The sequence below is a fragment of the Rhamphochromis sp. 'chilingali' genome (genome assembly GCF_963969265.1).
Source record: "Rhamphochromis sp. 'chilingali' genome assembly, chromosome: 2".
In the NCBI taxonomy this organism is placed as follows: domain Eukaryota; kingdom Metazoa; phylum Chordata; class Actinopteri; order Cichliformes; family Cichlidae; genus Rhamphochromis; species Rhamphochromis sp. 'chilingali'.
The window spans coordinates 35,690,117-35,704,352 of NC_137930.1; the positions used below are offsets into that span (position 1 = coordinate 35,690,117).

At 39.5% G+C, this 14,236-nt stretch overlaps 2 protein-coding genes across 2 annotated transcripts; one reads left to right on the forward strand and one right to left on the reverse strand.

The window, feature by feature from the left end:
• The first annotated feature begins 5,409 nt into the window (after positions 1-5,409).
• LOC308391672 (uncharacterized protein) lies at positions 5,410-13,639 on the forward strand. Its single transcript, XM_080874330.1, has 3 exons — positions 5,410-5,421; positions 11,282-11,326; positions 11,419-13,639. Exons 2-3 carry the CDS (start codon positions 11,287-11,289, stop codon positions 12,267-12,269), a joined length of 891 nt encoding a protein of 296 aa, XP_080730456.1. The 5' UTR covers positions 5,410-5,421; positions 11,282-11,286; the 3' UTR covers positions 12,270-13,639.
• On the reverse strand, positions 7,606-9,333 carry LOC308388744 (hepcidin-like). The gene is made up of 3 exons (XM_080869628.1): positions 8,970-9,333; positions 8,796-8,882; positions 7,606-8,626 (listed from the first exon to the last, which is right to left on the reverse strand). Exons 1-3 carry the CDS (start codon positions 9,051-9,053, stop codon positions 8,534-8,536), a joined length of 264 nt encoding a protein of 87 aa, XP_080725754.1. The 5' UTR covers positions 9,054-9,333; the 3' UTR covers positions 7,606-8,533.
• Positions 13,640-14,236: the final 597 nt, after the last annotated feature.

Sequence of the window (14,236 nt, forward strand, 5' to 3'; positions counted from 1 at the left end):
AGTGCTGCAGCGACTGTAGAGCATCCTCACCACTTCCTCTCTCCCTCTCTCTCTCTCACTCGCTCTGTCTGTTTGTCCCCCCGCCTACCTGTTGTATTATTTCCCAGCACATACATGACTCACTCTGAGTTGTAGAAAGGTTTAAAAGTGCAAGGTGTTAAAGTGCCAATGTAGGAAAAAGTCTTGAAAATAAATATCATGCACAACAGCTTTTAAAAGCTTTCTACCACAAATTTGGTCACATAAATATTGTTTACAGTAATGGTATAAAGCTAGCTCATAGAGTTATGTTGTAATATTAATATATGAGCTCAGAAGAAGATTTTTTATTAAGATATGAAATTGCAAAAAGCACAAAAGTTGGTTGAAAGGAAATGAGGGGAAAGACACAGGAAATGACATGGTGCAAGGATCAAGAACTCCTTAAGAGTCACAAATTTGAGATACTCTACCTTGATTTGAAATTCATATTTCCTGGTTTCTTTCTGGAATAAGATTTTACATTTTATAAAGGTTTTTTAAAAATAGGGTTGACCACTCAAAACCTATACATTCAATACAGCACCTTATTTACCTCACCTGCCCGGCCAGTTTAGAATCCCCAGGCTACCTAACAGGGATGTCTTTGGACTTCAGCCGGAACAAGAAGAACATAAACGTCACACAGAAAGACACCAAACAGCAGATCTGAACCCAAAACCTTGTTACTGTGAGGCGACGGCGTATGTTCTGCTATTGCAGCATCTGAAACAACCGTGTCCACGGTCTCATTTCCATCTAGGTGACCCAGTCTCTCTGCCTTTGTTTCCTTCCTGGTGTCGGTAAAGCCATCCCCCGTCTTCCTCAATAACTTCAAACACATTAAAAAACCTTTTGGGCTTTTGAGAAGAAGCCAAGTCACTTGTCACAGAGTAACTGTTACCACAGCACCGGACATCAAATATAAATGCACTTTGTTTTTGTTTAAATCTGGTCATCCAGTGGCCTTTAAAAAGTGTCCCTTGATGTCTAAATTAAATTGATAAAATTAATGAACTCAAGTGGCCTTTTCAGACTGATACCATTTTGAATTCCACCTAATTTCAACACAAGTTCATTATAACCTACTGAGCGACCCAATCATTGATTCAAAAGTGCAAATGCAAGTCTTTTTTTTTATGAAGTCAGGGGTTATTATGAAGTAGTAGTGGTTTTATCTTTGCAAAAAGAAACAGCAGGACGGACGGTCTTAGCAGCACCTTTACCTTTGTCCCACTTGATCAACACCACCACACACACAGTTGGAATGTCTTAGAGGTAGATTCAACACATTATTATAAATGTATTAAAAGGTCAAAGTGTAAGCATTCATTTTCACATGCTTTCATGTGAAAATGAAGTTCACAGGACTCTGTGCAGCCCTAAACTAAGTGCACCCTTACAGCTTCAACAGGATTGAAGAAGGTAAGTGGCAGCCCGGTTCCACTTAGCAAATGCACTTGATTAAATATTTTTCACTAAATGTACCTGTATATTGTTCACATGTTTGAAATAAATTAACAAAACAAACGAACAAAACAAACAAATTATCATTAGGAAGTGTGACCAACAGAAATTTGGGCAGTTTGTTGGTCTGCACAAATATTGCCTGTTTGGAAGGATTGTCAGGAGAAAGCCTCTTCCCGTTACAAACCACATGGCAGGACATCTTAGGACTAAACAAATTGCAAGACTTCTGGAACAATGTCATTTAGCCAGACAAGACCACATGTGTGGTCATAATGCACAGTGATACACTTGGTGAAAACCAAAAACAGCATATAAAAACACCTTATACCAAGTGTCAAACACGGTGGTGGAGGGGTTATAATTTGGGCTTGTTTTGCGGCCACAGGACCTGAGCACCTTGTGGTCATTAAGTTAAGCATGAACTCATGAGTTACTCATGAGCAACACTGAACACATGAACACTGATGTTTTCCTGTCTCAAACATAAGGTCGGCTGCTCCACAAGTAAAGCCTGGTAACAGGACCATGATCTCAAGCACACTATCAAATCTACAACAGAATGACTGAAAAATAGAAAAATACTAGTGTTGCAATGGCCTGGTCAGAATCCAGACCTAAACGGGAGTGAAATGGTGTGGGGGACATAAAGAGAGCTGTGGGTAAACTAATGTCTGCAAACTGCAATAAACTGAAGCAATGTAAAGAAGAGTGGGCTAAAATCTTCCTATAACAACATCAGAGACTGAGAAAGCTGATAAATCATGATCTGAAGTAAGTGCTGCTTTAAGTGACTCTTCAAGATGCTGAATCATGGGGTATAGTATTTCACACTATGCCTTAGAGCTGTGAAAACCCAAGATAGAGGCTTTATAGAGCCAGACTTTGAGACTTCAAAATGCAGAGCCCAAAACCAATAGATGGACTTCACGGATGCTACGTCTATCATTAATTCAGTGGACGGGCCTCATGGAACATGTAGTGAAAGGCACCTACATCCACATTGACTTTTATATTTGATGGAAGTATTTGTTGGCTTTTTTTTTGCCATGGTTCCTAATTTAACGTATCACACACTGTCAGCTGTCACAGTTAACTTGATCACAGCATGAACCAAATGAGGTGCGTTAACTTCCTGTAAAGTGCAGCATTCATACAGTACTACGACGTAAACACCATCATTTTGTATTATATACAAACTGGAAGAAAGTTGGTTTATTTATTTTTATTTTATTTATTATTAGCCTGTTTGTTTGTCCATTTTCACCAACCAGTTTGAAGTCTATTGACAGTTCTTTATTTCTGTATATGTTTAATAACCTTCCACCATTAATCATTTAATCTTTGGTGTTCAAAAGGCACCGCATCTAAGAGCCACAAACATGATGCAGTCATGAAGACGTTATTCTTGGTTAATCGCGATTGCATCAGTATCATTCTGCAGAATAAACACTCACTTCCTGTCAGTTTTTTAGCCCTTCCCCTGCCATAAACGTAGAACTGACTATGACGTTTAAATAGCCTTAGTTTTGCATAAATGTATGCATTGCTCATGTTTGCGCGATATCATATGGTCCCGGTAAGTTCCAGATGGCTTACGAGTTGCTACATGAAATTACTGAAGCTTTTTCATGCATAAAAAGATCATGTATGAATTCATGTTTCCTAAAATAAAATTTGGCTCTGAGTCAGTAGTCTCCTTATTGGATGAGGGTTAAAGTTTAAATTCATTTTAATTAAAGGTCTTTGGTGGAATAGTACCAAGAAAACGAGTAAATTTCCACCACAAAGCATTTCCTCTAACTGAGCACAGACAGGGAAGGGGAAGTTTTCTACACCCTGCCTTGTGTGTGCCTTCTCAGATACACTTTAAGGCACTGATGTCAGTGTTTCTTTCTTTAGGAGCTTCTATGTATCCTCTAGGGGGAGTAGTGGCAGCTCTGGCACATACCCTCCCATTGCCAGTAATGATAGTTATTTATCGAAGCTTTTCCTGTTGTTTGTCATATTTCTACTTGTCTCCTCCCTTTCTTTTGTTTCCTTTAATCTTGCTCCTTCCTCTTTTTTATGCTGATTTTATATTGTTATTGTTTACGCCTAAAAGCAGTTCTCCATCGCTTACTCTCCCTTTCTGTTTGTCTTCCTCTTTTCTCTCTCCAGCCCTTCCTCCATCTCCCCTTTGTCCTCTAAGTGGGCCAGAGGTCTGCTTGTCTGAAGTTTGTTTGGGAACACCATAGGGGACAGATTGCCCACTCCTTAAACATCAAAACGGTGACTAGAGGCGATCGTATATCAGCTCAGTCCACCAAGATTGAACACACAACTTTTGTCACATTTGTCTGTAGGTCAGTCATGAGGCTTCACAGCTGCTGGTTTGCTGCTGGCTTTAAGTTTGATTTGACTCCAGCAGTCGGTCATTTAAATTTAATAGAGAGATTCATTCAATGCTGAATACAGGAAACTGTTGTGTCCTCTCTCTATCACCATTGTTTTTATGGTCCCTCTTTCATGAAAAATGTTTTAAATATTCATGTAAAAAATATTTGGTCTTATCTAAAAAGGAAGTCTTAAGCCTGAGGTGAAAACAAGTAAACATAAAACAAAATACAGGAAGTCTTGCTGTTTTTTATGTGGTGTAAGAATAACCACAGAAATCTGCTGAGGCCCTTTGTTTGCAGTTGAAATTGCATTTTAAGTCAGTTCTGAGAACATGTTGGCAAAACCCCCAATTCCAAGTCTGCATCGTGGGTTTGAGCAAACATGTCCAGAAAATGTCACAGTTATGTAATGGTTATGCAGTGTTGTGTAATACTATGCACAATACACTTTAAAAAACAACAACAAATAAGAAGACTGCATTATACCACCTTTAGCTTTGATTACAGCCTGCTATCCCTGTGGCGTTTTTTAACACCATAACTCAGAGGAATATAGAACATCCAAATATAAAACAAACTGTCATGAAACACAGGGAAAGGAGGAGAGGACACAACAAAGGGCAAGAGGAGATGCAATGCATACATAAGGTAAGGTGGGAAACACAGCAGGAACAAATCAAGAATAACAAGACAAGGGAAGTTAAACTCAACACAAGGCACACGAGATGATAGACTGTCAAAATAAAACAGAAAATAAATTAAGGTGAGACAAAGGGGGTGTCCACATTCATGGGCTGTGTCACTACCATTGACTGTAGTCAATTGTCACTACCCGATCCGTACCGGAAACCCGATTGGTACCATGTGTAACAGTGTTTATGTGGTATTATTCCACTTGCCACAAATGTCAGTGTAATGGCGAAACAGAGCCCCCTCTCAGTGTTGCCAACTTAGCGACTTTGTCGCTATATTTAGCGAGTTTTCAGACCCCTTAGCGACTTTTTTTTCTTAAAAAAGTCGCTAAAAAAGACGTGAAAGCGCTACTCTCAACAAGCAGCGGGTGCTGTAACGCAGTCAGTTCTTCTTTTACTCTTTTACTCTTATGCTGTTTTGTGGATCACAAGGTTTAAAACTACTTATAAACACACACACACAAAGTAACTCCACCAGAGTGCCTATTTTGGGTCACTTTTGCCGGTCCAAGCCCGGGTAAAGGAGCAGGGTTGGAATTGTGACATTAAAAAAAACAATAATTGCTAAAAGAAATTTAATTTGTAGTTCTAAATAAACTCTAAATGCTTTTAGGACGTTTTTTACTCACTTTATGTCTCTTCCACGATGTTATTTCTCTCTCCAACAACATAGGTTACAGTTAGATTAGCATGACCAATTATGCAAATTAGGCGATGACGTCATTTAGCGACTTCTAGCGACTTTTAGGACAACCAACAGCGATTTTCCTTACTGAGGAGTTGGCAACACTGCCCTCTCTTGGTGTGGCTGGTTAGGTGAGGCTGGCTGCAGTAATCGCTGCCAGTCTGCCGTAGCCATACGAGAGGTGAGTTGTATTGTTGCACACACAATGTAGCTAAGTAGTACAGACACGTAAAAGATGTTTGATTAACTGATGGGCACCGAGTGTAATAAGGGCGTAGTGGACACATGTCCACAACACCCGTTTTATGTACTTTTCATTTGTTTATTATTGTGTAAAACTGTATGCTAAAGCAGAATGCTAATGGGATGTTCTGCCATAGTGTGCTGTTTGGAGTGGTGTGTGGCGAGCCTTTGCACTGATAAAACACCGCTGTTTCCATTCAGCAAATAATGTGGCAACGATCGATCAGAGACTCCTTGTCTTCTTAAAAACACAACACAACGCAGAGTCGAGGAGTCTGTTTGGGCCGAACTGTTGCAGTGGGGTGACGCAGAAACCGGTTACACCCGCATGTGAGAAAGGTGTCTACTTCCGGCCGAAGCATTTTACAATAGTTACGGGTCAGAATATCTGTTAAGATGTTAAGAATAATAAGTATCGCCTAAATTGTTTGGAGTAATGAAACATTTCAATATAATGTAGACAAAAACGAAAAATAAAACGATAGTTACGGATCAGGACTCCCCGATCCTTACTGCGCATGTGCAAAGTCGGACCGTACAAATCGGGTCTACCTCATTCGTACCGTGCATGTGCAGAAGTATTCTTCTTCTTCTGTTTCGTTTAATGGCAGTTTACTCCCCAGTGTACGAGGATACCGCCACCTGGTGACTGAGCGAATGAGCCCTATTGTAAAATGAACGAGCGTCATTACAAATGCGTGTTAAATTTGATTTAGTGATAGTCGAGTGTGTTTATGATTGTCTGTGTGGAGAGGATTGTTGGAATAGTAATGATGATGTCCGCTATCGCTGTCAATTGTCAGTAAACACTTCATCTGGCTGATGAATCTTCATGTGACATATTACTAAGTCAGTATTATTAAGTCTGTAATTAGGCGCCATTCTTCTTATTTTACGGAGCTGTTGTTCGATTAGGGGACGCTCTCTGTTGAGGAGAAAAGCATGCTATGAGCTAACTGGGTGCTAACCGTGTCACTCAAATACATTAACTGTCGCAATGTTGGCAAAGAGAGGAAGTGACGTAAGATTTGCGCATGCGTGGTACCGATCGGGTTTCTGGTGCGGATCGGGTAGTGACAGGCTCCATCCTCCGGAGGCAGCATTTGTAGGCCGATTACGTCAGAGCGACGCACCAAAGGCTGTCCAAATTCGTAGACTCCAAACGCAGCCAACAAATGCGTCCTCCTTTTCCCGAATTTGAAGGATGGGTCGGGTGTATCCTTCATGGCCAACCATATCCCAGAATTCATAGCACAGCCCAGCCAATTCCAGTTTCCAACAATGGCAGCCACTACTAAGTTTTAATATTACTCTTATTACTCTTTCTGGGTCACAAAATAAACTTTTAACATATTTTCCAGCGAGAATGTAGCTGTGTAAACTTCAAATATCTGCTTGGTTCCTCCTTGGTTTTCACACAGCTGAATAAACGTTAAACAGAAAACTGATTAAATAGAAGTGTGAGATGGTCGAGAATTTACGCCAGTGTCCTGTTATATTTTAGATAGCAGGGAGCAGGCGGCCGAGTTTATTAAACTCCACCGAGACAGCGGTGACGCTAATCAGAAAGCTAGACCGTCCAGTTTCACAGCCATTTACTTCCGGCCTACCCGACCTTCTGAGGACCCGGCCCAAGTAGACCGCGAATGACGGGTCCAGAAGGCTTAGAACCAAACGCAGATTCAATGCACATGGTTAAACTATTCATAAGAATTTGTTTAAAGAGATGGAATGGAGAACGTGGCTAGAGCTAGGAGTGTCAGCAGAGAGCAGGAACCAGAGGAAAAGCTATCGAGAGACTGATCACCTGGGTCGTGATGGGAACAGTCCAATGGGAATTCTGCATCAATCAGTCAGCGTAATGCCTAAAAGTTTATTCAGATGTAAATATATAAAAATTTTAAAATGAACAATATGAAAAAAAATCATCAGTGTTTTTAATGACACTGCATTTCATTCATGTGTCTCTATTGGACAGTGTTGTAGAAGTTACAGAAGATAGGAATCAGTTCCACCTTGGCCTGACGTTTGATCACGTTTGGTTGTACTGGCTTTGAGCCTGTTTGTGATACGCTACATCCACATGATACAGCTACTCTAGCTTTTTTTGAAGTGTCGTGAAATATTTTTGCTTAAATGTTCTGCAGAACGAATGCAGCGCACATACAGTACAGATATTATCTGAAACAGCATTACACAGTGTTACACCTACTTTACAGTTTCACCACAGTGCAACGTCTCTCAGTATTGTTGAGATGTTTTCTATTATTATGTCCAGTATCAAATTTCTGCTGTACTCAAATCTTTCTATTCTCTCTTTTTCTTCTGTGTGAGGGATTCCTGCATTAATCATGCAGCTTAGAAACTTCATATGCACACCGTGAAAACACCTCCAAATAAATTCAGTGAAAGGTTGTCAAGATAAGGTTGTCTAAAACATTTATGAATGAACTTGTATAGAAAGTGTTTCTAGGAAACATTATCTAACACTTCTACATTCTTAAAAAAAAAGTATGCTTGGTTTAACTTTCAAATAACCAACGAACCAGTCCATCAGCTCAAAGCTATTGTACATTACTGCATTTTTGTCATAATTAGTGGTAAAATTGAATGATGATGAGATGCTCCCCACTCATATAATTACAAATATGGGAAAATATGCTCACTTTACTTTTGCTATCAATGGCTTGGCTCTATTAACAGGTTGTACCACATACGACATGGGCAAGAGTATGAGGCAACAACTCTTAACTGATATCAGCACAAAACCTGTACAACAGGAGCTTCATGTCACTGGTTTCCATTAATGTTTAATTCTTGTCAGACAGAAACAGAAAAAAAAACCAGCACATGTTATAGTATAGTGACTCTGAACTTTTTAATATAATAACATACTGTTGTTCCAAATGCTTGGTACACTGTTCACTGATACAGCAGGACGACCAGATGAAGAAACACTGTCAGACTTTAACAAATGCTAAGCAGTTAAATCATTTCATGTATAAGAGTCTATATTTAGTGGTTGATGTGATAATCGCAGGTAGATATTCTCAGAATCTGCAGCACAATCCACAGACACCAGCATTGCAGCAGCCGCAGCAAAAGCGACACTTAATGCCACGCTTCTGTCCGTGGTACGGCATCTGTGTGAAAGAGGAGAAGAGCAGAGAGTTTATCTTCAGCTGCAAGTCACTTCATTGTTTCTAATTTTATGTAAAGCTGTGAGTGCACAGTCTATTTTAAACATCTTCCTGTATTTGAGAGATCTCACAATTACTGTCTTCATTCATTCATTTATTGAATGAAACTCACCACCCATGAGTCAGCTGATATCTCCTGATGTTCAGCAGCTGGACTGTCATTGCTCACAGCCTCTTGTAGCTCTTGCAGTTCTCGTATCTGTAGAGAAAGAAAACAGATCTTAGCATCTTCACAACAAATTCATGCAGAAGAAGCACATTACATGAATTTAACACAGTCTGTAACCTCAGCAAATGTGGCAGAGCTCTGCTGAATGCAAATACACATGAGTGCAACGGCCACTGCAACTGCAACGCTGAACGTCTTCATCTTCAGGAGGTTTGAGTGGTTTAAGGTGGTCAGATCCTTTGACTCTCTCGTTGACTCTTGTCAGCTCCTTTGTGATGGTTGACTGAGGGAAAAGGTGCTGGTATTTATACTCATTTGCTCCACTGCTGCCTCGTCACTTAGAGTACAGAAACTATGAACAGGCTTGCATCAATAGGACAGGGAAAACCCATATAGTTAAACATCCGAAGAAAAGGTCAAAGTTCATGCCGACTGAGAAAAGTACAGATTTTCTCGTTCCTCAGGAATTTCCCATTCCCAGAATTTCATAGCACAGGAAAATAAGGAGTTTTGCAAAGTATTGCAAAACTCCTTATTTTTGCAATAAGGAGTTTCTGCTCCTCAGAACTGCAAACCGTGGAGTTTGCGGTTCTGAGGATTCCTGCTCCAACAACCACTCAGTATTAACAAACTGTATGTCACAGACAATGTGTGAGATTATACTGTTTTAGTAACATTGTGTCCTCAGTTACTGCATCAACTACATGCTTGTATTACACAGTTTATCACAATAAACTTTATGGTCATTTAGATATAATGTGGAATTTTGTTGTCATTTTAAATGTCGTATTTTCCTTTGTTACATTTGTAAAACTGACTGCTATGCACCGTCCATCCATCAATTCATCCATCAAAGCTGCCATAAAACCTAATTTTTGGATTAACCCTCCGAAGTCTGAATCCCAGCTGTGCACATCAACATCACTGATTTGCACAAATACAGTTTATAATGAAGACATGTTAAATATTAAGCACTGAAAACAGTTTGGTTGTTGTTTGGAACGTCATTTAATGCATGTTGTTTTGTTGCCATAGTGATGCCTCCAGGGGAAAATTAGGGAGCAGAGCAAGAATAAGACTGTGGATATATGTTTTGATAGCTTTGGGTTCTCTTTGTTTTTGCCTAACAATCATAAAGAAATGTATTATATTTTGTGTGTGTCCTCATTATTGAGCTTTAATCCTGCATAAAGGCCAAGATGAATCTCTTAGAGTAGAACTTTACAGTAACTATTAGAATAAAAAAAAAACACACATTGACTGCTTTAGTTTTTAAGATTCACTTCTGTCTTAAGTATTTTTTGTCTCTATATAAAAGATATCAAAATCTGTGCATACAACTTGATGTAAAAAGAATCTATGTACATTCTGCAGTCTATGATGCTAGAATGGCATCACAGCATTTAAACATGTTTTGAATGAAAACATCAGTATATGAAAACAAAACTGAAGAGACACTGCAACCGTATGAAGGAAGACGACTATTTAGTGAAATTTCTACATTTCCCTGAGGATTAACTGCTCTGTCATTTACCAAGAACTAAAGTAAGCTCAAATTTCATTTTATAGACTTAAGATCATTTACTTAAATATAAAGCCTGATTTTCCTGCCTGCCAGGACAGTATTTATGTACTTTACATTGTGCAAGTCTAGACTATATTTTACATCATAGAGAGGATGATGTGGATCTATTATTCAGGAAAACAAATGAAGACTTAACTATTTGTCAGCTGTTGTAATATTTGACAAATTATACATAAATTAGAAAATGTTCTTAATCATATCTTAGAGTGACAGAAGCTCTGCTGTTAATCTTAGTATCTGCCGTTTTTACATGCTTACATGAACACACACAGTTACTGTCCCTCCATTTAGAAAGACAGAGGCATCAGAGTGAGCATCATTCAACACAGATGCTCTCACAACACAAATCCTGACGTCGGTTTGCAATAAATGTAATTTAAAAAATTTACATTCATGTATGCTATATGCATTTTGTCCATTCCAAAGTTGTGAGTCTATACCAGCTAAAATGCTGTCTTTAGTTATTAACATTTGAAATGATGAAGGCACTTGAAAGTAACACAACATTAGCTGCCTTTCCAGAAAAAGACAAAAACCTTTCAGAAGTACGTAAGGTTTTGTGAGGTTTTCCTCCCAGGCTTCTAGACTTCTGATTGGCCAATATTTCTACACAGTTAGGATTTGGCATGTTCCTGACTTTGTTTTTAGGGTTTACATGTGGAAGGAGATATTTTTTCAAAACTGCACATGTGGACGGGAATTTTTTTTAAACGAAAAAGGAAAATTTCCGTTTACAAAAATGCCCGTGTACGTGTGGACGTAGCCTAAAGTTATCACAAAAAAAGCAAATTCGCTGAACATTCTGAGTTTTTTAGTGATCATTGTTGTTTTCTGTTCCTTGTAGTCAAAATGAATGGAAGCGGAGATGGATCACAAAATAACCGTAATGGTAAGCACATGTACTCAGTCGTAAAATTGATGAAAAACTGATTTTCAGCAGATATTTATGAATGCTAATTAAAAGATAAAATGATCTTGCAGGCCGACAGGTTAACCCAGAAATGTTTCCAAGAGGAGATCAGGAGCCAGCTTATGAACCTGTTGGTGGATTCTGGGGTTTACTGGAAAGACTTTATGTTACTCTCTATGATATCTTTTTTTGGAGGCTGACTGAGCTACTAGATGAATTAGAGGATCGATATAATGTCTTATATATTGACTTTCACAATGTCAATGACGGCAATGTCAACAATGTAAACAATCACAATATTAATGTGAGAGACAATAATGCCAATGTTGACAACAATGAACTGCATGATGATCATAACGCTATTGTTGTTGTCGGCATTGAAAATGACGATTCTGATGAGGCATTTGAAGACTGTGAGGATGTTCACCCGTACATCCCAGAAGAGGATCCTCAGCCAGGTGTATCCAGGAAGAGGTCTAGAGAGATGGATGTGGAAGATGTGGACCCAAACAAAAGAATCAGATGGAGCAAGGAGTTTTCTGATGATGACTCTGACTCTATCTCTGCCTGTGACACTGATAGCGAGGGCTGTCCTCATCTTGGTAATATTGCTGATGAGGTACCGCTGCCTGTTGGATCCACGAAAAGGTCCAGAAAGGAAGATGGAGATGAAGAAAAGCCTAATAGCAAAAAATCCAGGCTCGCAAACTCTGATTCGGGGACCAGCTCAATTGTGTATGATCACTCTGAGAGCAGTAATGATGAACTTTTTGAAGATGCCCATGAAGAGCCTGACAACCATGAAACTGGAGGCACGAGGAAAAGGTCCCGAGAGGATTTGGAGGAAGAAGAGGAATACTTGCGCGTTTGCAAATTTCGGAGGTGTTCAAATGAGTCCACCAGCACCAGTGATGACAACTAACACTATTTCAACTGGATTTTTCTGTATCCTTTTAGTAGGCTGATGGCCTGCTCAGGTGACCCTGAATCCTCCCGTGGTTTTGCTGCAATAAGCTGGGCATACACTGTGCAATTTTTTCAGTCGTGTTATTCAGCTCCTGTTCAAACTGTACGATTGACTCGTAGGGGTTAGAAGTTCGTAGGTCACGATGCAGGGTCTCATACTATACGGCCCGCTGCTCTGTGCAACCTGAGTGCTCACACTGTGTGTCCATAGCATGAAGGTTATAACACAAAAGTTTACACTATTTTCACGGTTGTTGTGAGGCCACATCGAAAAGGCTCAGATGAGCTTGGCAGTTCTACAAGTTGTGCCTCCATCCCTTGTGTCCGGATCACACGCTGCACTGCTGTGCTGTTCTGTCTTTTCGCTTTCATCTCTGTGTTTGCGCGTGCGCAGTGTGAGACGCTGCGTTGACACCCTCACGACGGCCGACAGGATTTCAAACAGGTTTGATTTTCTTACGACCAAACGACTGATGATCGGGAGCTGGTCGTGAGGTGTTAATCACTTCTCGTTACCCCACGTATACGATGTACGACACACGATTAAGGCCAAACTCGGGTCGATCCCCAAAACGGTCGCATGACTGAAAAATCGGCTCAAAATGGGCCAAAAAATTGCACATTGTATGTCCAGCATTAGGCGTAGGCTGCCGGGGGATTCCCATGATGCACTGGGTGTTTCTTCTTCACCCACTATGTGTTAATAGACCTCTCTGCACTGAATTGTACTTGTTGTTAACCTCTGGCTCTCTTCCACAGAATGTCTTTATCCTGTTTTCCTTCCCCCTCCCCAACCGGTCGCAGCAGATGGCCGCCCCTCCCTGAGCCTGGTTCTGCTGGAGGTTTCTTCCTGTTAAAAGGGAGTTTTTCCTTCTCACTGTCGCCAAAGTGCTTGCTCATAGGGGGTCATTTGATTGTTGGGTTTTTCTTTGTAAGTATACCTTACAATATAAAGCACCTTGAGGTGACTGTTACTGTGATTTGGCACTCTATAAAAAAAAATGAATTGAATTTAAAATTGAATGGATGTCACTGTGTAGATTCCCTCCATACACAGCAAATCCAGCATGTCCAAATTAACACTGTCGGATTTGATTTCAACACTATTAAAGTGTCTATATGGGTCCACACCAGAGAGTGTTAATTTAACTCTTTTTAGAGAGTTGGTACGTTAACTCTGATTTAGTGTTAAACACCAAATCTGTCTGGAGTTGATAATTTAACACTTGGTGTTAAGAGTTTATATATTAACTCTCAAAGAGTATTTTAGTTTAACTACGTAAGAGTTATCTTCTAATTCATTCTAAAAAGTGGGAATTTTACTGTTCTGAACTTCTAGAAATTTCCTTTGGAAATAAACATTTACTAAAAAGATGCAATGGTTTTTGAAAAACATTTATTCTGAACTGTGCACCACAATTTCAAAACATTTTCTGAAAGATGTAACAGTATACATGTTCTCACTTTCATTAGAATTTTGTTTATCAAAAGGTCTGACATGGTAAATGCAAATAACAGCATTCTCATCACTTATTTCTTCAATACAATATGCATGTCCTTCATTCATCCCTTTGTGGAACTTCAACGCACTTCTGCTCTCCCCCATATTCCATCTTCACAAGCATATCCTGTGCGGAGATTGAATAAAAATTAGTTGACACTAATTAATGGCACAAATAATCCAGTAAACAATTGCAGCACAGTAAAAAAAAAAAAAAGTAATCCTCTTTGAGCTATTACTTGTGTAAAGTATTTTCCCAAAAGACAAGGACACAGGCAACAGGTAATACTGAACTAAATGTAAAACCTCAACCTTTTTCATTTTTACCTAAACCGTGTGCACAAAACTCTGGAGGGATCTAAATGCTAAGGTACAACAACAACAACAACAACAATCTTTATTTATAGAGCACATTTAAAAGC

Coding starts and splice junctions, on each gene's coding strand:
- LOC308391672 (XM_080874330.1), top strand. CDS start 11,287: ATGAATGGAAGCGGAGATGGATCACAAAATAACCGTAATG. Junction 11,327..11,418: donor ATCACAAAATAACCGTAATG/GTAAGCACATGT, acceptor ATGATCTTGCAG/GCCGACAGGTTAACCCAGAA.
- LOC308388744 (XM_080869628.1), bottom strand. CDS start 9,053: ATGAAGACGTTCAGCGTTGCAGTTGCAGTGGCCGTTGCACTCATGTGT. Junction 8,883..8,969: donor GCTCTGCCACATTTGCTGAG/GTTACAGACTGT, acceptor CTTTCTCTACAG/ATACGAGAACTGCAAGAGCT. Junction 8,627..8,795: donor TATCAGCTGACTCATGGGTG/GTGAGTTTCATT, acceptor TCTTTCACACAG/ATGCCGTACCACGGACAGAA.